The 25,297-nt window shown below is 40.2% G+C and overlaps 2 protein-coding genes across 4 annotated transcripts in view; one reads left to right on the forward strand and one right to left on the reverse strand.

The window, feature by feature from the left end:
* LOC135325064 (alpha-mannosidase 2-like) overlaps window positions 1–1,149 on the reverse strand; it is a 125,631-nt gene extending 124,482 nt beyond the window's left edge. Inside the window, exon 1 of the mRNA XM_064502500.1 lies at window positions 348–1,149. Coding sequence (XP_064358570.1) covers window positions 348–482 — 135 coding nt within the window. The 5' untranslated portion in view covers window positions 483–1,149. The remainder of the gene's footprint in view (window positions 1–347) is intronic.
* A 34-nt stretch (window positions 1,150–1,183) lies between these two features.
* Window positions 1,184–25,297, forward strand: part of LOC112995224 (E3 ubiquitin-protein ligase Praja-2) — a 136,072-nt gene continuing 111,958 nt past the window's right edge. For 2 of the 3 annotated variants that reach the window (XM_064502502.1, XM_064502505.1), the window contains exons 1-2: window positions 1,185–1,451; window positions 5,119–5,228. The gene's annotated coding sequence lies outside the window, so the exon portion shown is untranslated. Of the gene's footprint in view, window positions 1,452–5,118; window positions 5,229–25,297 lie in introns of all 3 variants that reach the window. The other variant, XR_010386284.1, reaches the window with a different exon arrangement.

A 25,297-nucleotide genomic window follows, 5' to 3' on the forward strand; every position in this document is an offset into this window, starting at 1 on the left:
CGCCCCGGCCCCGCGGGCGACGCTCCGCGCGGGCCCCCGGCCGCCGCAGCCCCCGCGGGCCGGAGCAGCGCCACCCAGAGGCGGCGACACCTCCGTCCCCTGCCCCAACGGCCCGACCGCCGCCTCGGCCGCCGGCGGAAGAGCGCGGCGAGCGGCGCCGCCTCGCCCCCTCGGCAAGGAGGTCGGCGGACGCCCGCCGCCCTGCCGGCACCGCCCGCCCGCGGCCCCGGCGCGGAGGGAAGCGGCGGCCCGGCGCCCTGGCCCCGCCGCCGCGGCGGGCGCTCGCCCACCCGCCATTTCGCGGCCGCCGGGGGCCCGGCCGCCGCCCCGCCCCCGCGCCCGCTCACCTTGGGGAAGGTGCCCTCCCGCCGCGGGCTCTTGGGGTGGTCGAAGTGGCCGCGGTCCAGCATCAGGTAGAGGGAGAAGATCACCACGCAGAAGATCGCGCTGCCGAACACCGTGAACTGCCGGCTCAGCTTCATCTCCGCGGGCGGGCGGCCGGGCCCGCCGCCGCCGCCGCGCACCCGCCGCCGCCGCCGCTGACGGCGCGCACCGCGCTCCCGGGGCCCGCTCGCCCCGCGCTCCGCGGGGAAAGTTCTCCTCGCGGCCCGGGCGGCGGCGGGCGGCGCCGCCTGGGTTCCTCCGCCGGCGGCTCCCGGCGCGGGGCAGCCCCGAGTCTCCTCCGGAGAAGTGCGAGAAGTTGCCCCCCGCGCCGGGGCAGGCGGCGCTGGCCGGAGCCCGCCGCCGCCGCAAGAGGCGAGCCGAGAGTTTCCGGGAGCGGATCAGGTTCCCGGCTGGCCGGCACGGAGCGGCGGAGCGGCGGCGGCGTCGCGGGGCCAACCCAGCGCGGCGGCTGCTGCTGCTCCCCCCCTTCGCTTCGCTTCCCTTCCTCCTCCTCCGGCCGCCGCGCCAGCCGCTCCGCTCCGCTCCTCCTCGCTGCCGGCAAGCGGCGCCGGAGTCTGGCACCTCCTCCTCCGCCTCCCGCCGAGAGCGCTGCCGCCGCCGGAGCACAGCGGCCCGGCGCCGCGCACACGCTCAGCGCCGAGAACAGCCCCCGCCCGGGCAGCGCCAGCGCCGGCCCCGACCGCCGCCGGGGCGCCGCGCGCTCCGCCCCCCGCGCGCGCCGAGGCGGCTGGGCGGCGCCGCGGCCGTGACACGCTCCCGGCACCGCCCCCGCCCCGCCCCGCCGCGGCTCCGCTCGGCGGGGACGGCCCGGGGAGGAGGGGCGGCGCACGGCGGGGGCGCCTCCGCCTCGCTGCTTCCTGGCGACTCGGGGCGCCCCGCGCTGCGCCGGAGCGGCTGCCCCGAGCGCGCCCGGCCGTTGGCGGCGGGGCGGGGCGAGGCGCGGCGAGGCGCGTGCCCCGCGGGCGGCGGCTCGGAGGTGCCGCTAACGGTCGCCCGCGCGCTGGGGACCCGCCGAGGCAGGCGGCGCGCGGAGGCTGCGAGGAGAAGTAAGGGGGCTGCCCGGGCCGCGCCGCCCCCGCGGTGCCCCTCGCCCGGCGGGGAGGGGTGAGGGAGAGGGCGGGCGCCCCCGGGTCTCCAGCGCCGCCGGCCCGCGCCGGGGCCCGCCGTCGCCGGGTCGGCTGGCCGAGACCGGCCGCTCGCGGGTCCCGCCTTCCGCGGCGCTTCTGCCGCCCGCCTGGCGGTGCCGGACGTGCCTGCGGGCCGCCGCCAGCTCGGTCCGGGTCGGTCTTTCGCGCCTGGAAGGCGCCTCGGGTGCCGGGGGCGGCAGCTGCTGGCTGCAGTCCGGCCGGCAGCCCGTCGTTCAGGCTGCCCGCTCCTCCGTTGCAGTATTTGGCGCTTGATTTTCACAGACTTCATCTGCTCAAGTTTGAAAATTTTCATTCCTGGTGTCTGCCTGCTTCTGACTGATATTTTGGGGAACTATTTAGCTAAGCAGCGTTAGTTGTTACTGAGAACTATGGAAGTAGAGAAGGCATATTCTGCCAGCATGCGTTTTATTCTTTTCTAATAACTTTCACAGGGAAGCTCTGGCATGTATGTGTCAGGGTCGCTGCTTTTTCTCTCTTGTTCCATGAAAATTCCCCCAGGGGTGTTTAAACTGTGGTACTCAAAGAGATTTTGCCAGTGAAGTTCTGTCAAATTTTGTCGGAGTCAGGAAGCTTGTATCTTTGCTAAGATTTTCTAAGTTGCTAAATTTGGAGTTTGTTCCAGTATCTTACACCTGCTTGAGGGCTTGACTATTAATACCTTCTCCCTTCCCTCCTTCCACCCTCCAAAAAAGTTAAGTGTTTAATTCTGGGATCTCATAGGACTCTTGCAGTTGCTGGGTTTAGACGTTATGAGCCCCTGTGGTGTGAAATGCTGAGAGCAGAAAAACTGCTTCTCTAGTGCATTGTGCTCCCCATAAGACTGACTTGTTTAGCAGAGGCTGAGGAGAAAAGCAGTGAGGACAATACAGGGAACAACTTGGGGAATGACAAAAAGATGGGGGTTAGCGTGGGAACAGGAAGGGACAGAAAATCCGGAACAGAGGAAGGAGAGATGAAGTAGATTAGAGGAATGAATGACACTGGAAGGGAAAGTACAATGGTGGATGACAGGTAAGAGAGAGGAAAGATGCAGGAGGGTCGCCTACAGAATCTGCAACGAAACACAGGAGCTCTGAAACAACCTTGGTGTGTGGTTTAGCAAAGAGCTGTGAACACGCTGATTTTACCTTTTCACACTTGTTCTATTCCCCCTCTAGTGGCAGATCCACATAGAAAATAAAAAGCTACTTTTCCCATTTATTATTTTGTTAGTGGCATTTAAATACTTTTGAATACAAAAATTCAACTTTGTAGCAATCTGTGTAAGATGTCATTTCTTAAGGAAAAGGAATTTAGAAGGAAATTGTATTCAAATCTACAACAAAAAAACACTAAGTTTACTAAAATGGCATTAGAATTTACTGTATGGTATTCTTAGGGTTGACTGCGAAGCCTCTGTTCATCTTTTTATGCTTTGGCTTATAGTAAATATTAATTGTATGATCAATCATATTATTTTTACTCTTTCTGTGTGGATTATTTGGCCCATTCATTGAATGGGGAACGTGGTGCCTAGAGGAAGAAAGCAGGATTGTTAACAAAGCAGCTGTCTGTTTCTCTGGTTAGAAAAGTCAGAAGCTGCTTGATGAATGAGATGAGTTCTGCAGACAGCAATGGTCAGATGGCTGAGACAACAAATGTTGCCTTAGACAATCAGATTCTGTTCTCATCTCTATTAAAGGGTGATATCAAGTCACACAAACCAAAATATCCCCAGAAAGCTGGTAGGGATTCTTTGGTTTCTGGGTTCCTGTCCTGAGACATATGTGATCTAAGCTGCAGAAATGTGCAGAACACATTTACAACTGAGGCCAATGAAAGCAATGACCTTAGACTTTCCTCACAAGGATTTTGTACAGATACAAACATTAATGTTTGTAATAAACTAAGATTTCTTAAAACACCATTAAAAACACAGGAAATTAATGATCCTATTGTCAGCTGACTGTTTGGATGGTGTATATCAAGTAATATGAGAGGTCACAACTTACGATGAGGGTAAAAGTATGCACTGAAAGTAATCACTTCAGTGCCTGCAGTCCACTGAGTGCCCTTAAAGAATCAGGGATCATGTGGAAAGTAGTATACGATCTCATACTTTAGAACTGTCTCCTAATGTATATATGTGTGAGGGGACAGTTTAAAGTTTTCTGGGCAATATCTTGACATTTTCTGAGTTTTTGTTTTTGCAACCCTTCCTATTCTTGTGATGTGAGATTTTTGCGAGATTACACTTAATATTAGATATTGTTCGATGTTATATTTACATTAGATATACTGTAGTATTCTGAAGATTAATAACTGATAAATAAGAATATATTTTCAGTGTAATGAGGGACTCCACTAATATGGTCTAATACTAAAATGTTTAATCTAGCATCAATATAATCTAGTATGAGTAGTATCTGCTTTGTTTTTCCACACTGGATGGAAAAAGAATATCAGTGCTGTGCAGTGATAAAATCAATGCAGAGTTCAGATTTGCCTGGAGATATAGTGCCAGATTCAAAAAATTTTTCTTCGAGTAGAGTTCAGATTCCTTTGTTAGATGCCTGAATTATGTTGTATAGGGGATGAGGTGAAATATTTGCTTCAGAAATATAACTCAAAAACCCAGAGCTGTTCAAGGAGCTGTCTATGACAGTCAATAGGAAACACTGAAGACAGTCCTGTGTCTAAAACCCAGGCTTTTCCCAGGCGTTAGGCATGTTAATCAGGGACTGGAAATGTGTATTTTCATCTACTCAGCCTCTGTAAGTTTGAATCCTCTCTTGAGTATAGATGTTCAGTTTATTTTTCAAAGAAATAATTAATGTTTCCATTTTTGAAGTGTGGATGACAGAAGAAATGGTAGTGCTGACCACTTTTATGACCTAGCCATGTTTACTTATGGTTATATATCCATATCTGTGTGTAAATGTAGCTATAAATAAAAACATATGTATGAATATTCTTATATATTTGTGTGTGTTCATATGCCACATATATGTCAGTATTGTGTACATGTGTATACACATACATTTTATATAGCAAAACACTTAGGTACTTGTCAGAATACACTCTTTGAACCTTTATCTTCCATTTGCCATGCCAGTAACCTATGCACTAGGATACAATATAAAAGGTGGACGTAGCAATGTTTCTAACATCCCCCTTTTTTTAATTAAGTGCATTTTTTTAAATTAACTGCATTTTGCGAGGGATGCAATCTTCTTGATATATCTTGAGAGTTATGCATGTGCTTTTTCTACCCATTTATGGTTAGGTGAGAACCTGGGTACTGAGGCTGGGACAAACCAAGGAAGTGCAGGAACAGAACTGCAGTCATATAAAGAAGATTCATCTTAAATACAGATGTGTCTTAAGCCATAGGCAGTTGCTGAGTGAATTTTTTTTAGATCTCAGTTTTGGATTTGGGCACCTAAAGTCTGCCTAAGCCCTCCTTTAGATGCCAAATTTGTTTTCTGGATCTAGCCACTAATAGCAAACAGAGGAAACTAGTTTTTCAGTAGTTATTTTCTTACTGACCAGGCTGATGGTATCTAAATTACATTTTTCACTACAGACTATGGAAACTTTATCTCTGGCTACTAAGAAACTGTGCGGTCAAGTAAATTCTGTACCGGAAAGGATCTGCCATCCAAAAAGGAAGAAAACAGTGAAAATGTTACACAGGTATAACTTTTATAACTCTCTTAACTGCATGCTAACTCATAAGAGTTTATAAAGCTGTAATTATTGTAGATAATAATATTGTAAAAAACTTCTATGGAAGTATTTACTGAAAAAGTTTATGTTTTCACACCAAGTTAACAAATATTAAATCATGAAATTAAGAGACAGTGTTTCTATTTTAAGATATATATGTGGCCTCTTTTTCTTCAGTTTGTAGAGACAAAATATTTCAGTTGGGGTAATATAAGTATATCATTATGATATAAAACCATTATCGTTGCTCTGGACAATAAGTGATTAATAGTCACTTATTTGAAAACGGTAACTAGTCTCTCATATTTTGTATGGAACATAGAAATTTGGCAACCTTTACAGTTCATCTTCAAGTAATTAACATTTCTCACCTACTTCTTAAACTAAATGTTTATATATTAACATACATCCTTATTAGCAACAGTTGCAAAGTAAGAAAAGAGGCAGTTGCTTAAAACCACAGCATGTTGTGTTTGAAGGATGCTTTTATTCCTGAGCATGTTAAGGAGGGCTAGAATATTTTTAGTTTGCCTAAGATTTTTCTTATTGGAAATGTAACTCAGTATTGGTAGTATACATTCTTAAACTGTTGTGGGTGTTCAGAAATCTTTTCTGAGGTTCTCTTTTACACTAGCTTATCTTTTTGTGTTTTATAAAAACAGGGGAAGATGGGAGGAACCTGAAATGTGTAATAATTACAGAGAGTACATTTTGATATATTTAATACACAGAAACAAAGTGCATAAGTGAGAAGAATTCACCTTTATCATAAGCTGTCTGCAAGATTTGAGATTCTTCTGACACTTCTTTGCTTTTTTCCACCAGTGTTAAAATATCTGTTCTTATAATGTAGATTTGGTAAAAATGGACATAGAGAGGGACAGTTCCTAGTCTCATTTTCTTCAGAAACTTAGCTTTCCTGAACAGGCATTCCCTCCTCCCTTCCCCATTCCAGTAACTTTTCAACCTGTGGATGAAGTAAATTACATCTGACAGGATGTAGTCTTAAAAAAAAAACCTAATTTCCGAGATGCATAATGAGAAGTGGTGGCTGGGATACAGTAGGTGGTAAAGGTGCGTGCCTAGTGACTTGTCCAAGAACATGTGTTGCTCAGAACATGTACAATTTATACTGTCTTTGCCCAAAAGGAAGCCATGGGGCAGAAGTGGAGGCACAGTGGGAAGAAAAGGTACCTAAAAAAACATAATTAGAGGAGGAAAGGAAGAGAGTGAACTGGAAATATTGTAGGGAAGAAAAGCAGGAAAAACAGAGGGGACATGGAGGGGGAACAAGATGAGATCATTGTCAAGGGAGATGTTTAGGATTTAGGAAACAAATCTGTAGAAAGCCATACTCTATTAGTTATTCATGGAGTAACTAAATTTGGTTAGAATTATTGCAAGCTTCCCTCTGCCTCTCCCTTCCCCTTCCTTTTTTTTAAATGAGAAAACCCTAACATTCCTGCCTGCCTATTTTATTTTCATTTGATGTTTTCTGAATGTCAGATCAATCACTTTTATTTAAACCCAAATGAAAAATCAACCAGGAAACAGCTTAGTAGTGCCTCATTGCCTACTATTAGTATCATGTAGAAGTACTTGCCAGTCCTTGCATTTATTGAAAGTGTAAGGCTTCCAACTGCAAAAATCGGTCACCTTTCCAAACAGGCAGGTCATTCTTTTCTAAGATATTAGTAATTACTGAAGCAAAATGAGGCTTTGCTTTCAACTCTATCAAATTTCTTTGCTTGTTTTTGCTATATATTTTATATATATATATAAATATGTATATGTTTTGAACACTGCGTTTGATCACTTGACTGAATCTAAGACTAGAATCTTACTGATTTTAAGCACATCATTAGTATGTGTTTGTATATATACATTTTAAACTTTGATGGCTTTAGAATTAGTCTGCATTGGTCTAGCAGAGATCTTGAGACACTCTATGCCAGAGGTGAGCATTGGAGAATTAGCAGTCTCTTATATGTTCTGCTGAAGTCTAGTAAGAGACATATAAATACTCATGTTTCTTTAAATTCTGCAGGTTTTTGTAAGCAGAAATGAGAAATATAGAACAGAGGTAGTAGGTTCAGTTTTGTTTGTCCTTTACATTTTTGTAATGCACATTTCTTCTTTTTTTTCCAAAATCTTTGCAAAAACTAGATTTCTTTGGAGTTTTGTCTAATCTCTTGGCATACACTTGTTAACAAGTCTGAAGTGAATTGCTGCAGAAATTTTATTTTTATGAAGTATTTATGTATCTCTGTTTTTCCCCTTATACACTGAACTAGCCTTCAGCCACTTTTAGAGAGCAGGATTTAAAATACATATTTAGAATTTCCTTCTTTATTTAACAATATATTATTTGGAGTGGAAAAAAATACTGTGTAACTTTTTATTAATATTAGGATTTTGAAACTATCTAAGCACAAGGTTTACATAGAGGCTGACAATCAGTTACTTCTGTTCTATTATCCTGATAGGCTAAGTAACTCAATCATTATATTAATCTATTATAGATTGCCCTAAACCACAAAGACATAGAATAAACCTGTGCTAAATATTTATCTATCTTGACACCTCAAAACAGCTACGCAGACCATTCTTATAGATCAAATTTGAACTATATGTGATCCTTCTCACCAGGTGTCATGCCTGACCCCTTTTTCTAGGCTTTTTCATGAACCATATATCTTAACCTGTACAAAGGATGTTTGCCATTAGCATTGCATTTTATCTTTTACTAGTGGATGGACAGTTTGCCCACTAACTGTAACAAGGCCTTTTCTTATCATAGAGCCTTGAACTGGAAAGTCCTCCTTAATCCTCCATGGACTGAGTCAAAACAGCTGGACTCCTGGGGGCAGATAGCTTCACAACAAGTGGTAATTTAAAGAGCACGGCATGACAAAAATCAGAAAGTTACATTCAAATATCTGAAAGTAAGCCAAGACAAGCCATATGTTTGTAAGTCTGGCTGAATGTGTGTGAACACACATGAAAGCATACTAAGGTTTTTACAGAGTAATAGTATGTCATTCTATAGCAAGGAACACTCAACACAAAGTTTTAAATGACAAAATATTTTTTGCTGGACAAGCCAGTTCATTAATGATGGATCTAATCGTTATACAGTGTATGAACTTATTTTTACAAAGTGAAAGAATGTCTGCTTTCTTTGTTAGATTCTGTTGGATATGTATCTTTCATTTGTGTACTGAGTCATGTATTTAATTATATGGACATTCTCTAGAAAATATAATAATAGAATAAAATACAAGAAAAAATGTACAATATGTCTGCTATACATATATTTTATTCTCAAAATAAAAGGGGATTCTTTCAATATTCACAGAGCAAAGATGGAGCACAAAGGAGAAAAAAAAGTGTCTGTTGTAAACAAGGCAGCAATAGCTTTAAGAACTGACCAGAGACTGAGCTGAGGAAAGAATATCTAAACTTCATAGAACAAAACTTTTGGGGAACTTTTCTGATGTCATTCAGCTCTCAGGAAAAATAATGATCAGAGCTAGGATTACATCTCCAAAATAGAAATAATCAGTCACCTGCACCTCTAAATGCAGGTAATAAGCATTCTCTCTAGAAAGCACAACAGAAAGGCAATATTTAATGAAGGATAAAGACTACATTATTAACTTCTGATTAGATGTTGGAATAGCAGGGAAAAAACCCACCAGATACAAAGTATTAATTTCTGCTGTGTTGAGGAAGGAAGAATTCTCAGAATTATCTGCAACTGGGAAACCATTCTGGGAATTGCAAACCTTTAAGTGCAAGCATGGTTTAAAGGGAATAAAGCAACAACTAATAGGTGGAAATAATATTCTGTATTAGCAACATCAAAGTAAAGAGCAATGTGTTGGGTACATTATAAGAAATCCATAGAAATATCAGTTTGGTTTTTTAATTAACTAATATTTAATGAAGATTAAAAAGCAAATAGTTACCAAAATGTTTATCAGAGCAGCAAGTGTCATACTTGTTAAAAATGACAGTTACAAGTGTGAAATTAGTACTATCTACTTCAGTAAGTCTGTGTCATCACTCTAAGTCTAGTAACAGATGTGTGGTATACCAAGCTTAGCTTATGTTTGTCTGTGAAATATTAACAATATAATCTTGACCATCTGACTTAGCCCCTGGAGTACAAAAATGGGTCAAATATCTCCAGTACATTTAACCTTTACATGAATATAGATGACTGTGATATGTGTCATTACTATATAGTAATTTGAAGGAGCTCAACTCCCCTACTGGATTGTGGAGTATGCTTTTTAGATGCTTCTTAAACATCTACATGGAGCATAAGCTCTTATACATGTTTTGAATCCACAACGTTTAAACCATGTGTTACAAAAGAGAAGTGGAACGTATCCACAACTCCCTCTCACATTATGCAGTAATAGGCTCAGTAGCCAAGATGGTTAGAAGTACATTTGAGACTGAGTATTTTGCTGTGCTTTGGAGCAGTGCCTTGGCATACATGTGAGTCTATAAGAATACGTTATTTCTTGGACCACCTTGGTAGAAAATAACTGCTCATTTCTGCAGAAGGTCTAGGTCTTTATTTGGAGAAAGAGATAATTCACTGTAACTTCAAATTCAAACATGCCTAAGAATGTCAGATGTTTTTAATGTCTGGTATACAAACTAATTAAATCACTGCATATATCTACAAATTTACTTTTCTTGGAATAATGTTGACAATATGGAACAAAATTTGCATATATTATGTCTATTGTTGCTTACTGCCTATTGAAAACAAAGCTTCAAACTGTGGAGTATAGTATGGAATACTTTCAGATGATATTCTCATTCTTATTTTTTCCTTTGATCTCTCTTCAGTTCACTTGAAATGTACATTGCGAAAAGAATATTGCAAGTCAACTTCACTTTGTGAGAAATACCTTTTTCTCTTGATTACTGCTTTTGACTGTAAACAGTCTATACGCAAGAAGGTTGTGAAAAATTGTCATTAATATGTGAGGCTCTGTTCAAAAGAAATACAAATTGTATGGGTAGGCCTGCGCTAAAAAGCCCATACAATTGTAAAAGGAGAGGACAAACAAAAATTGACAAAAACTAACAAACACCTCAGCAGCACAGATTTCACTGGTTACATTTCTTCAAACCAAGCTAATCCTTTTTGCCTTCCAAAATCTGCCTAAAAAAACTAGAATAGGTGCCTTTTAACCTGCCCACCTCACAAATGTGCTAACGATTGATTCTAAGTGAACAAACCAAACAGAATATTAGATTAACCAAGAGGATGGAAAGCATGTCCCCACCTGTCCCCGTACCCCCTACCCAAAGGCAGTGCTTTCTGTAGTCACTGGCTACTGCTCCAGGCTGTTTGGTGTTGAAGGAGGCAGTGGCAGCTGTAATGCTTCTTAACTGGCTCAAATTTCAACAGAAGCTTTTGTTGTAAGTGTGTGTATATGTGTGTGTGTGTGTGTGTGTGTGTGTGCAGCATAATGCAATGGACACTTAGAACAATAACATATAAAGCAGTACAGATTGTTAAAATAATACTAACAAGATAAGAATATTAAGTTGTTATATGTCAGAAAACAGAAAAAATAGACATTTCCCCGTAAAGAACCTTACAACTTCCTCCCACTGGCCCCTTTTCGTGTTTTGCTCTAGTTGCCACATCTCCCTGTCAGCAGGGAGATAACCTGCCCAACTAAAGGCTACTGTGCAGGAACATCCTTGCACAGGAACTCTGTAACCTGTTAAAGTGATAGTAAAAAAAAAAAAAAAAATCTATGGACATCTGCTACATGTTGTTACATGTTGTAACAGGTTTGTACCACTTATCTAAGTTGTACAGAGGCACGGTATTTCATTGCCTTATTCTGCCACATCATGTCACTATCCTGAAAGAAAAACAAAGATTTTAGCAAGATTTATAAAGTTCTGATGAGGAGGGCCCCACAATTCCTGTGGGAGACACGGAAAGCAAGGATTTTGCAGCATGATGTCCTATAGTGATAGTTTCAGATTTTGTTTGAAAGCAGGAAGGGAAAGCTAGGAGGATGCAGAGAAAGAAGGGCTGTTCTGTTGGCAGCAGAACAAGTAAGATTTATTTTCCTATCAGTTCGCTCCTTATTTTTTGATTCCCTATAATTTAGTAAAGGATAAGCACCATTTTCCCCTTGCTTTGGCATTTATTAGCCTATCTTTCCCGTAGGGAACCTTAGATATTTAAATAGGAGTTAAGCTCAACCTGAAACTTCTCCATCAGAAGGGCATTCATCAGATGTCTGTCTTCTACCTCGCTGCCCATTTCCATTAATTTTGTAGGACCATAATGTCTTTGTTATTTTTGTTTTTCTGTCAGATTTGATTGATGTTTGCCAGTATATTCGAGAACTATAGAAGAGAATGATATGACATACATGAACCCTCTGATTCCAGCCTTTTATTTTTTTAAAGAATCAGGCTAAATAAAGAACTGTACTGAGATTTTTGAGAAAATATCACTCTGTGATATAAAGATCTAATAATAAGTGTAATGTATTCTGCCACCTCAGCATAGAAGACTGGAAATAACTCCTAATAAAAATGTATATTATCAAGTACTGCAACTCTCCTCAACTCCAGTGGCTTTAGACAGTTCATTATCAAATGGCATTAAACAGGAATCACTAAGTAGTTATGATAACATCCTGACATCTTGGCTTTTCTGTTGTTGATGTTGCATTTCTCTAGTCAGTGATTAATTAGCTCCTTAGCTTTTTCATCTCTTTCTTTCTCCTGTGAGGAAAAGTGTGTGAATGATGGGGAGGAAATTCTCTCTCACTCTTCTCTCTGCTGGAGGCAACAGGGAGAGGATTGGCTTCTATAGCTTTTTCCTTATGGCATGCTAACTGCATCACAGGTAATCACATGCCTGTCAACATGACTTTGTACTCCGTGACCACATTGCCAATGTCAGCAAGATACGTACAAGACTCAATTGCCACTCTCTGTAGTGATCACAGTAATACAGGTGTTGGATTTATGTACTAAAATTCACATTCCATCATTTTATTCTTGCATTTGTAAGACCTAGAGCTGATGTGCCTGTTCATGCTTATCTTCACAGAAGGAAGTAGTTTAAGTCAACAGAAGTCATTTCGTAGAGGTCACATGCTGAAGGTGTGAATCTTTGTTGCCATAATTATTAGAACCAAGATCTGATTTTCAGAAGGGAAATCATTTTTGAGGAGTTTATGTTATTTAATTTTGTGTTTCATAACTTTGTACTTTTCACTGCTAGAAGGCAATGGCAGAAATTGCAGAGCTTACTTAAGGGACAGAGAAAACGAAGATGGAACAGCTTGATAAAGTATTGTAGCAACTGAATAGGAGCATGTTAGTGTGCATATATAGATCAGATACAAGATCTCTACAAAAATTGGGGCATCTACAACATATGGGACCTCTTAATGACAGAAAATTTGGGATGATCGGGCATGGGCCCAGAACTTATCCATGATGAAAAATAAATTAAGAAATTTTTATGAGGACCTTACTTAGCACATTAATGCCAATATGTGGCAGATGGGAAGACCAATAATGGTCTTGAAGACATTGCTCAGTGAAGACTGGCAAAGAAGACTTCAGATCAGACAGGTTTTAGAAAATTGTTTGGCACAATGGTTTTAGCAGCTCATGCTTGCTGTTCTTTCAGGAAGCCTAGAAAACTCCTGCTGCCCTTTGGATGAAGTTTTGTCTGGGTATGTGTCAACTGGATAAGAAAGATTTTAACTATATGCCAAAAAAGTGCAGAACAGTGAGAGAATGTACCTTGAACAAGTGTCACAACACTTACGAGCTTTCATGAGAATACTTTGGAATGGGTTGATGATTTGTGATAGAATTACGGATGACCACTAAAAGAATATTCACACTTAGGCATTTAAACTGTAGGGCAAGAACACTGAGGCTGAGTTATGGAGGCCCATGGAGTATTTTGGTGTTTCGTGTTACATTGTGGCTATTCCTGTTTATTTAATATGCAGTTTGTGTGTGTCTTACAAATTAATGACTCCTTCTCTTTGCTATTGTTGAAATTCATTGACACCAAGACAGTGGACACATTAGTTGCCCTAGCTTGATGAAAGTATAGGACATATAATTTAGTAAATCGTAATGACAAAATATCATTAATGTATTTGTTTTTTTCTTCGTATGTTTTGTTAGGTATAAATTATACAGCAGATCATTAGCTTAGTAATCTGAGCACTTTGTGGTACATAGCATGTGGAGGTAATTTTGGAATTTCAATTTCTGGTTTTAAATCAAGATCTTTGTTAGGATTTGAAGTAGATTTAAAGTGTTACTTCAATTATATCAACACTAAACTAAAAGGTAAATATTTGAAAACTCTTCTGCAGTTAAAAATCAAGTGGCATTAGTTTCCATTTTTAGAAACCATAAACAATCTGCCACTATCCTTTACTAAATAATTTAGTAATAAATTTTCAGTTATTTTTGTAACATTAGCTAAATCTTTTCATAAATTTTTGATAAAGGACACTGGTGAATCTTGTGTGATAATGAACTAGTGGTTTTGAAGTTCTTCTCACTTAGCAAGAAGAACCTCTCTCTTTACTGTCATCACAGATGAATTGTTAGTGATACTGTCTCCAAAAACGTTTCTTAGATGAGAAAGCATAGCCTTATTGCTTTCACAGTTAAGCTGAGGCAGCAAATCTTTGGCTAGATATGTTTCTTGACAGAACAATTCTCTTTTCCTGTTTTTTAGGATACTTCCTGCTTTCTTTTTGTGTATTTTATTTCTACCAGTGTTAATGCTAACCAATATTTTAACTGATATTTAAGGACTAGTCTCTCCATCTTTACAGAATTTTAACAGGGTGAAACTTAATTAAGGTTTACTGAAATACAGCTAATACAGAGTGGGAAGTCAGGTCTTTAAGGGTGCGATTTAAGGTTACCTAAGTCTGCACTGGTGCTAACAGAATTGGTCTTACTGTTTGTTCCATTCCTGAATTCCTACTACTTGCCTTGTGCTGCAGCGCTAGAGGTCATGATGGTGCATGGTCAGACAATCAGGCAACCGATTAAGGCAGCAAAGAGAGATCTAAGGCAAAAAAAAAATCAGCCAGATAGGTTCTTGAATCTGACTGTCCTTTTGATTGCAGAAATGCTAGTACTGGCGTAAGGGAGACTACACAAATGAGAAAATTTATATTGGTTTACGCTGAATATTAAACAGCACCTTTAATTGCAAAGCACTTAAACTAGAAAGCAAAAGAGAGAAATTTATTTATAGTTTTAACCCAAAGAAGTAGTGATCTTTTGGGACCAACTTCTCCAGGCCCAATGAAGGAAACAATGTGATTATTATTTCAGACTGTTGTAATGGCTGAATATAGCACGATATTTCTGGAGTTATATTATTTCTTTCAAAGGGAGACAATACACTGGAAAGCTTCCGAAATAAGTTGAAGGAAGCTGAGTATCACATTGGATGACAGAATTGTTCTGATCACACAGGATTTATGTATGTATAGTTTAAAACTCTTCTGCCTAACTACCAGCCAAGTATAGAACTTAGTGAAACTAGTGAACCTATTTTAAAACAGCTTGAATTTTGAAATGGAAAGAATTAATCAAAATACATTTTAAAAAAAAAGAGAAAATTCTGTCAGAAGTAATAGGAACAGATTATTCCTCTTCTCACCTAGAAGTTGAAAGGCTACTTCCTGACCTTGTGTGTAGTGCAGGTATCTGAAAAGATATGTACAATATTTGTTCTGAAACTATTCAACTTCTAATAAAAAGCAATAAATCTGACAAATCTTAGGAACACTATTCTTCTAACACTGTTTTCAGTGATGTGTCAATGAAAGAACAAAAGTTTGAAATTGGATTACTGCTACCTGTTGTCATGACCTACATTAAATCTTAATGGAATTTGGTGCATGGAGCAGGCATCTTTAATTTGATGAATGGAAGAAGCTATTAAGTTCTTTTTATGAAAAAATAGCTGAATAGTAACTACCACCCAAAACACAGGCTTAAGTAGCATACACAGGACTCTACAGAGCCTCATGCTGCCTTGCCTGGGCTTTTTCTAGTACCCAAGTGATTAAACAGCCACCAAAATATTATTCTTTTAACCCAAAGGAAAAAAAAATGAAGAGAAAAAACTTTTGAGCTGGATTTCCCTGCAGATGGAATAGAGCTGCAACTAAAGCAATTTTCAATGGTTTAATTCCTCCCAAATTCTGAAAAATGACTTTGTGCATTCCTTGTAAATAAATAAAGATACTAGATTCTATCCCCTTATATCCTTGATTTCTGTTTTTAATGGAAATGAGCCAGAGGGCTTTGATGTGATTCAAAATCTAGACAAATAAAGCAGAGGTTATGATACTCATCGCTCACATTATGCATGTACTATTTTTTAACTGAAACATTACTTCTCGTTTTATCAACAGTTCAGGATGTATTGTGAAATACAATACCTTGTAAAATTAAATTGTTCTTCAGTCATGGAAATAACTTTGCATGCATCTAGAAATATTTAAAGATATATTTGTAAATGTTAGCAAAGATATGGTCAGCAGAAGGAAGTATACTGCAATAACTATGTCAGAATTAGAAATTTATACATTTAAAATATAGGTTAGAATAGCTTTACAATTACAATTTTTTGTGTTGATAATAGCAAGTGAAGCAGAAGAGATATCTTTTAGGGAATATCAACAGGTCGAAAAATGAAGTTTGAATAGATAAGATGATTATTAGTAGCCTATTATTATTATTATGGTTATTTTCCACATCTCAGTTGTTAGTCTGAACCCCTCTTTGCTCAGTAAGACTAAATGTCACAGCTGTGTTACATTTCTACAGTGAATTGTTTTAAAAATGTAATCTGACAGCTTGTCTATGGTGAAAAAAAGAAAAAAAGAAAAAAGAAAAAAAATTATTTACCCATCACAATTGACACACTTGTGCCAAACCTCAGGAGAATCAAAGATTATAGAATTCAAATAATATTTTCCATCAAAGTGTTGCCATCAACCTGGTCATTACTACAAAGATTGATCGATGAAGCTTGGCTTCTTTTAGCACAGTCTGTCTATATGCATTCAGTCCTCCAAATAATACTCATGCATTTACCAGTGAAAATAAACCTGTTCCTCAAATGAGAGTTCTGTTAATATATTTTCATTTATGCAATGCCTAAGTGGACAAAGAACTTGTATAAACAGTTCCCCACCAACAAGCTGGCAATGCAGCTATTCCTGTAGCAGTAACTTCTTTGGTCCAATGTTTTAATTCTGCTTCTTGGGACAAAGTTTGGTTGAAAACCTGGCTGCCAACTCCCAGCACAGCTTTCTGGGAATGATGCCTGCTCCACCTCACCTTTGTGTTGTTATATGGTTTAGGGAAAATCTTCTATTTCTTTGATATATACAGGAGAAAATTGTACCAGTGATAGTGTGGAATTTTTGCAGGAATGGAAGGCAAGAAACCCAAGGGTACAGCAGGATCAGGTCAATGCCTGTGAAAGAAAGGAAATGCAAAAGACTTACCTAGAGTAAGGAGCAAAAAGATAGGTTTGATATAAAAAGCATACTGAGATACGCTTTTTTGTGTGCTCCTCTTTGATATGTTACATTGGAACCCTGGTTCCTACCTATCAGTAATAATGGATAGTGATCTGATCTGAACTAAGACATGTCCTTACAATAGTGCCCATGGAAGACAGTGTTAAAGCTGTAAATGCAAATGATGTTGAGAGCAAGAGTTAAATACTTGGAAATGCCTCTAGATACAATAAAAAGGGAATTTGTGTAGATGTGATGCAGAAGTGGCTGCTTCATGAATATAGACAGCTTATTTTCTCCAAAATACTTTTTCTACCTTCTTCTCAAAATGATAGTGGTATGGGCTTTCTTGTTTGAATTTGGACATTTATTTTCATTATAATATGATACTTGATAGTAGTCAAAAATGAGATATATTTTGAAGAGATGCTTGCTAAGTAGATATTTTATGTTATACTGTAAAACTGGGTAGGAAAGATAGATCCAGGGTACCCAAAGAGATCTTGCATCTTTTAGAGCAACAGACTTAAATGTCAGGAGTGCACTATTGATCAAAATATCAGCAGGCTTACAACACAGCAGCCACTTGACAATACAGACAAAAATTACTTCTGTCCCGGGTTATATAAAACCCTTCATCAGGTTTTCAGTCTTCCTAGGAGAGGTATACCTATCATCTAACTCTGGCGGACAATAATAAGAAGTGCTATGAGTAAACTTACTGTCAGTTGCAATTATGCTCAGCTTGGACTATCGAATAGCAGACAGCAATCTCGCAGAAGTCAGTCTCCTGCATCTTGATAACCTGGCCAGACTGTACAGGAACTGAAGGTTGGCTATTAATCCGACACAACTGTTAGGTATCTGGGGCAGTTCCACTGTTGCTCTATTACTCAGTGTGCTATTTTGCACCTGGGCCGTAAATGCAGCAGTCCCGCTGCTGGGTTTCCTGTTGGTTTCCTGGCCTCCCAGTTGACTAGTTATGTCTCCTGCAGTGATCTGCCTCTAGCTTTTTTCATCGCTGTCTCTCAAGCTATCTCAGGACCTCCCTTGCAGTATTAAACTTCCAGGATTACTGGCAGTTAACCTGGGTGCTGAGCATGCTCCTGCCTTGCCTTTCATTTGGCTTTTGATTCTTGACCTTAGGCCTTACCTCTAGTCCTTATTTCAGTGCAGTCAGAACAATTGATGTGACAGCCTATGCCTTGGTTATGGTCTTTTAACATCTCCTGCATACTCTGAAAATGTTACATGTTAATACTTTGCCTATTTTAATGCTATTTTCCAGAAAGTTCTAGCTCAAGAAAATTCTAATGTAGTTTATTTATCCTGTGACAGATACAAATGTCAAAGTTTTCCAAAGCAATTGTCCCTTTTCACAGTGTAAGGCTATTGCATTCTGTCAAACTATCCTTTCTAAGCTTACGTTGGCCCGATAGCAGCATATTGGTATATCTCAGATTGCATGAAGTCAGCAGGCAAATTGAACATCATACCGTCAATGTTGGCACTAGAATGTCCCCTGGGCCTCGCAAATGTTACAAAATGTAATCATGCAGCAATAGCATCAGGGATATTTTCTAGGATAATAACTGTCCTATAAGCCATGTCTAGCCATTCTTCTGTCTTCCAAAGACACATACCGCAACCTGCAGTGGGTCAGGTGCTAGTTAAATCTCACTCTGAAAATGCCTGTTGTCTTTCCTGATGCTGTCATCCTGCAAATAGAAAAGTACCTCTTACTCTCTCAATATATATGAGATAGTTCCACTGATCAATGCAGCATTCATGTTACCAGCAGCAAGACATGTTAAGAAAAAAAAGCGGCACTAAAAAGAATGGAAACAGAAGGATTTCTTTGAATTTTGCCAAAGTACCCTGACAGATTTGGTGGTGCTTTGCTATACATTATAGCAACCCTAAAATATAGAAGCCATAGGATATTGTATCACATGCTGTCCTAGGACACACAAGGAGACCCTAGCCCAAAGTCATATATCTTTTGCGATAGACTTTTCCTATCAGGGCTGCCTCATGAATCTGAGAAAGGCAGCCAGCTCTGATTACCAGAAGAACTGTACTGGCTTCACTGTGTCTGCTAGTAAAACCTCCTAGATAGTAGACAAGCTTCTCTTAGACTGATGTATATTATGCAGGCAGAATTGGAAAATGAACCTCTCGGAGAGAAAGAATGTGAATCTTTGAGATTCTTTCCACTTTTCACCAGTGGTAAAAATCAGTTGACAGAAGTAACAAGTTGGAACTATTAGGCTATTGCTATATTTCCTTCATTTTTTCATTGGTTTTGTAATGTTTGTTCTGAGAGCATGCCAGTGAAATCATACTATCTGATGAACCTAAGCAAGTTGTGGGTTTGCCTTAATAAAAATCCTTCTATTAAAAGCAAACTTAATCACCTAGTTACTTAATGCCTAAAGCAAGTTTCTAAGGAGGTATGAATTAGCATATTTATCTTTTTGAAAGGCTGGTGTTTTGAATCAGCAAGAGTGTCTGAGGGAAGTGATACAGGAAGAAAGACTATACTGCTGTTTAAGGTTTGGAACTGCAGCTGTGGAAGGAAAGTTAACAGAGGACTATATCACATTTGCGTTCAGAGACTAATCACAATCCAATATGTCTGTACCTTTGCTGCAGCAGCATAGTTCACTACTGATATTAAGTTCTTATACATTTGAATTAACTTCTGAAAACTACAGTGTATTTTAAAAGGTCGACAAAAATGGCAGTGTCTTGCAGTTCAGACTTTTGGATATTATCCAGATACACTGACTTTATAACATGACAAATAATATCTTAACATACTGCATTGACCTGAGTTACTTTTGTATGTTTTCTAGGTCTTGCTTAATGAATTGCAATTATCTTGCCCATTTGGTTTCCCATTTTGCTGGGCATTTTTTGCCCAGTTGTCAAGAACTATTTACCAAGAAAGTAGATAATAAAGAAAGGCTCATTCAGTACTTTCTATATAAGCTGGCCTTCCAAAGATGGAATTGTAGAAGAGGTGAAACTTTCCACCAGATTTCATAGGTCTGAACTAAAAAATACAGGTTTTTTGGGTAGCTCTTCCTCTAAATATAGAAAACTTCTGTCTTTCATCCTGTTTTGCTTTTGTCCTCTAGATAATGAAATGAAAACCAGAAAGACTTTAACCATTTTTTTCTTTTAAATACATTTTTACTATCAATGCTATTGTTATTGCTCATGCTGAATGTATTTGCTTTACACTGTATTTATTATAGGTAACATAAAAAATGAATATCTATGATATGGATCTAAACATGAGACTACAAATTTATTCTTGTTTTTATGAATGGTGTTATCATCAATTTGTCTAATATCTCTCATGTAATTATAGAACAAATTCTTTCATGTTCTGATGTTTGTTACATGGCATATTAAATCTAAACACTCATGATTTAGAAAGAATCAAGAATGTTAAGCTGGATACTAAAGATATGAATTTCTTTAATTTTACCAGAGTAAGCCTCTTATATACACTGGTACTCAGAATGACACTGGCTGTAATAATTCAGCCAGTTTGAGTAATTCAGACCATTCTTAGGGTCCTCTTGCACACAGGTCCTAAGAGAATGTCATCAGCAACTTGCTCATGCAGATCTTTCACAGAAATCAGCATAACAGAGCACGAAAGAATATGTTTTTAATTTTTTTCCCATTAGAGGTCAGTTCTGTCAAACATACGTTTGTAATCATTTCTTTTTTTCAGCATTTGATTCCAAATCCAAAGAGAATGAGAATTTTTCACAGGAAGTTTACTTTAACACTAAACAAACTATAACGTACAAAGACCAGCTCAGACATCTATCACATACATAGTAAGAGTTTCAGTCGGGGTTAGGAATGCTCTTTCCTAAAACAAAAGAGAAATACCATATAAAGCTGGTGGAAGAATGATGGAACAGTGGTTATTGAACAAGAAGAGACCCACACAATTAGGACTGGCCTAATTAGGAGTGCATGAACATTGATGCTCAATGCTTTCTTTTTTCTACAGGTGGCTTAAGGGGTATAATGAAAAGGGGTATATTCTGAGGGGTATAACAGAAGTGATAGTTGTTAAACCTACAGCTATTGTAAATGTTACAATAGTAGGAGACATGGAGAAGGCAACAAAAGACACTTAAACCTTTCTTAAATGCTAACCTTACCAAAATGCCAGTATGTTCTTTAAGTAATTAAAAATAGTTTAGGCTCACAGTCAGACTGAGAAAGAGGATCAGTAGTGGAGGCCAGCATATTCATAAATATTTAGTGGTATGTATGGCAAAATGGAGACTACATAGAGAAGAAGCCATGGCAAGCAATTTCCACTAGATCCATTTTTGTCATGTGATATAGCACAAAATAAGGGAAAATCTTCACAAGAAAAAACTTAGAACATTACATATATTGATCATGATTCAGGAGACAGATGAACTATCAAGACATGGGCGCCGAATTATGAAAAGGACTGACAATGTCCTTTCGCCCCAGCTGGGCTACAGTTAAGGTTTGGAAAAGGAAGAATACAAGAATACCAGCTCAGGATTCAGGGGTCCTCGAGACTAAGATGAGGTCTGTGATCAGAAGGTGCCCACAGCTTCTTTCTTCTTTTTACCCCAGTTGGGTTACCAGCTCTCAGGAGTATGAGACCTCCTGTTCAGTTGAGGAAAAAGGGGGGTGGCAGGAGGGAAGGTTCCTTGAGGAAGCAGAATGCTTCTTTCTTCCTCTCACTAGAGGGTAGGCGCCTTTCTATCCAGAGTCCTGGGCTCAGATTTAGCCCTTGTTTTATTTATGCTTTGTATTTATTTTTTCACCATTTATGTGTGGATCTCATTCTAAACTTGCAGATTTCAGATTATTTAACAATAGCCTTAGTTAATCCACTCTATTTTTTCATAAATGTAATAGCAACCTAAATGATGCTGAAATAACATGTTGGTCCAAGGCTAAGTCCAAGTGTTATTATCCTTCAGTTTATTCACAGAGTGGTTCCGTGTCCCTTGATACCATTCAGTATCAAGTTGGCTTTATCTGCCTTTTTCCCTCCAAGTCCAGTATTTTTGGGAACTTTTCCCAGCAATTGGATGCAGTAATCTATGGTAATAAACTTTTATTATTTTTCCTGGCACAGATTTGGCCTATTTCTAGTAGTACACTTTCCAAATGATTCTCCAGCATAATTCAGCAACTTCAAGGGAACGTTTCCTTGCACTGTTCTGGGTGAGACTGTACCATTTGGGCATTTTTGATCTGCCACTTTCTCTTACATTGTCCTTAGTCTTCTGCCTACCACATTCCCTCCCTCCATTATTTCGCACCAGGCAGGCTATGCTTCAGCATCATGATATTTATAGTCTGCTGCAAAGCAACCCCTTTCACAAAGAAAGATATGGCATGAACTGTAGACCACTGTCTCCCCTGAGGAGCTAGGCCAGGATCGAGAGTATTCAGCTAGGGTATTGGCCAGTTCCCCTTCTCTGTTATTGGAAGATCTCCAGATGAGTGAAAGTGTCAGAGTTTCAGAGCATGCTTAGACATACTAAAGAAATTAAAGATGGCCTTCGTTGAGGTCAAGGGTCAGAACTATAGATCCAACACAGGTCAGCATATTTATCTGCACTGAGCTGTGCTGAGCTGATTCTTCGGAGGGAGGCACTGTAGAGTCTCCCAAATGATGATCAAGGCCTGAGTCCAAGGACTGCACTTTAGGACTCCTGTCTCCTACTCTGAGGTGTCAGGTTCTAGCGAGAGCACCTCAGCAATGGATGGAGGAACTCAGGAGAGGAACAGCTGTATCTGTTGCTGCCATCATTGCTAGCACCATCAGGCGCAGTAGTGAGTTCCAGTCCAGGAATCCTCATCCTCTGATGAGTGTTCAGTCTGGGTCTTCAGGAGCAGGAGTAGTAGGGTCTGGAGCACATGTATGTGTTGGAGTAATGGGCGGCCACCTGCTATTGCAGGCAATATGCACAGAGCCATGTGGGACATGTGGGAATGTGCCTTGTGGGAGGAGGGAAACAAAGTCTCAGAGCTTTTCTGCTGGTAGCTTCCCCACAGCAACTGCAGCAGACAGAAGCACCAGCTGCTGAGAGGTACCTCTCCTTAGCTGCCAGTTAAATCACACTGCAGGACTCTACCACCAGATCTCATCCAGTGCAATTAGAGTAAACACAACCAAGCCTAATTGCCTCCCGAGTAAGAATGACCCTGGCAAGCATTTTCATATGTCCATGCATGTGCACACATACTAAATGATCCAGTCCCTCTCTCCTCTGCCTCCTTACAACAAAGGACATGGTAGGACTCTTAAAAGTGGCACTGGATACTCTACCCATAGTGCAAGTTACTTCTCCTCTATGCATCTCTGAAAGCAACACACAGAGCTGACAAAAAAAGAATGTATCTGATTTACACGACACCAGAAGATGTACCAGTTTTCCCTTGCCGTGACCCTTTTCTACTGTTCCAGCCATTTTTCTTAATGCAAGCTCAAGGCTACTACATACAAAGCCAGCAACTTTCTCAGTCTTTCTCTCCTCTCCCCAGTGTTGCTTCCACAGCCCCAACATCTACTCCCCCTTCACAGACAGCCCTGTCCATGCTTGGTGAGGCCTATAGCTGCCTACCATGCCAGTGAGGGAGGGTCAATGCCTGATCAATTGCTGTAGTGCAGTGTGGGCACCATATGGCTTCTCAGATAGGGCAGGCTTGGGATGCATGAGAAGAAATACATACACATACCTCAGAAATAGGTTCTACCACTATGCAATAAAGGTTTCCCTTGGATCCTAGTCTTCTAGTGTTTATGAGGGCTCCCCAGGCCTCCATCAACTTTAGTGAGGGATGTGGCCACCTATAGTGATTGGAGCACCCCAGCCAGAGCGGGGTTAGCACCCCCGCCACATTGCTTCTGGATCTGGAGGGGCAGCAGCATCACAGATGCTGCTTATCCTCTGTGAATCTGGGTGATGCTGAGCAGCAACTGTGTGCTGGATGTTAGCTTCAGGCAGGCTAAATGATGTGAAGCATAGGTAATAAGTGAGCATACCTAGACTCCTCTGAAAAACATGCTCCACTTTGCAAATGTTCGAGCCACTATCCGCATAGACCAGGCTCAGAAAACAAGTACAGGAAGTCCCTCACAGCTCCAGTCCTCCCTTCCTCATTCCCTTTGCCCATGCCTGTATACTATTCTTCCTACAGTCTCAGGCAGCAGCCTGCACACAAGAAGCACATCTCAATAGGCAAGGCACAGCATACTTCCTATGCTGGGATAGATTCAAATACTCTTGGGCCATCCCACCCTTTGGCTGACTTTATTAGAGTAAGGGCAGAAGGACTCAATAGTTTGCCACTGCAGTTTTCTGAGGGCTGTGATGCAACTAGACCTTTGTCATCACAGACTGCAAGCATAGGAGGGTCAGCCTTAGTGTGCAGGGCTGATGGACCTAATCTTGCTGCAAAATTGCAATCCAAAATTGCTTATTCTTCACTATTGAAGAAAATTGTTCACTCACACTTTGTCATTTATAATTTGACTTTTGTATTATTTGTATGCTATTTTCCTCTGGTTTTGTTGTAATTTAGCATATATTTTGTATAAACATTTGTTTATGAAATGAAATAAAATAGTTATTTAAATTTTATGATAAAACAATTTTAAAGAAAATATTAGAATTAAAATGAGTAACAGTCATCTCAAAATGAAAATCCATTGGAACTGAACTTTCTATTTCACCAGCCAAATAAGTTATTGTTTTACAAATGGGAAAAGGAGAACCACTGACTTTTTATTTACCACTGTTTTATCATTATTTTATGGGAAAATGATACTAACCATGTTCAGTTTGAATTCTTCAAATTTTATTCAAAACTTTTTACTAGCCTTTGAAGAAGAATGTACTTGTTTTATTTTAAAAGTAAATTTACTTTTGACTTTTACAGTCAAAAAGTTCTTTGACTGTATTTCAAAGTTTATCTTCAATCTGCCCCCTTTTTTAATATGTCTAAGGAATCTGTTAAAGTATATTCTTTTGATCTTTCTCCACATTTTCTTCAAAATATAAAGCTGCCAGTACTTTCAGGTTGAATAGTCAATGTCTTGATGCATTCTGCACTGAACCCACTTGCAGATCCATTCTATACATGTTTGCCTATTTGTCTTATACTGTAGGCAATTTGTCAGGTCTTCTCCCAGCTGTTCAAAACTGTGATAGGTCACCATGCAACAAGTCTGAGTGATTCAATGTAGGTTGTGCATGCAGGCATAATCTTGTCTAAATTATAAAAGGAGAATTCACCTGGATTTATATGACTCTAAACACCTGCCACAACACGTGTATTCTAATCTTATTCCTATTCTCATCTAAGAAATACCAACGTGCCTGGTAAAGTTTATCAATCAAACTGAAA

This window comes from Dromaius novaehollandiae, chromosome Z (genome assembly GCF_036370855.1).
Source record: "Dromaius novaehollandiae isolate bDroNov1 chromosome Z, bDroNov1.hap1, whole genome shotgun sequence".
Lineage (NCBI taxonomy): Eukaryota > Metazoa > Chordata > Aves > Casuariiformes > Dromaiidae > Dromaius > Dromaius novaehollandiae.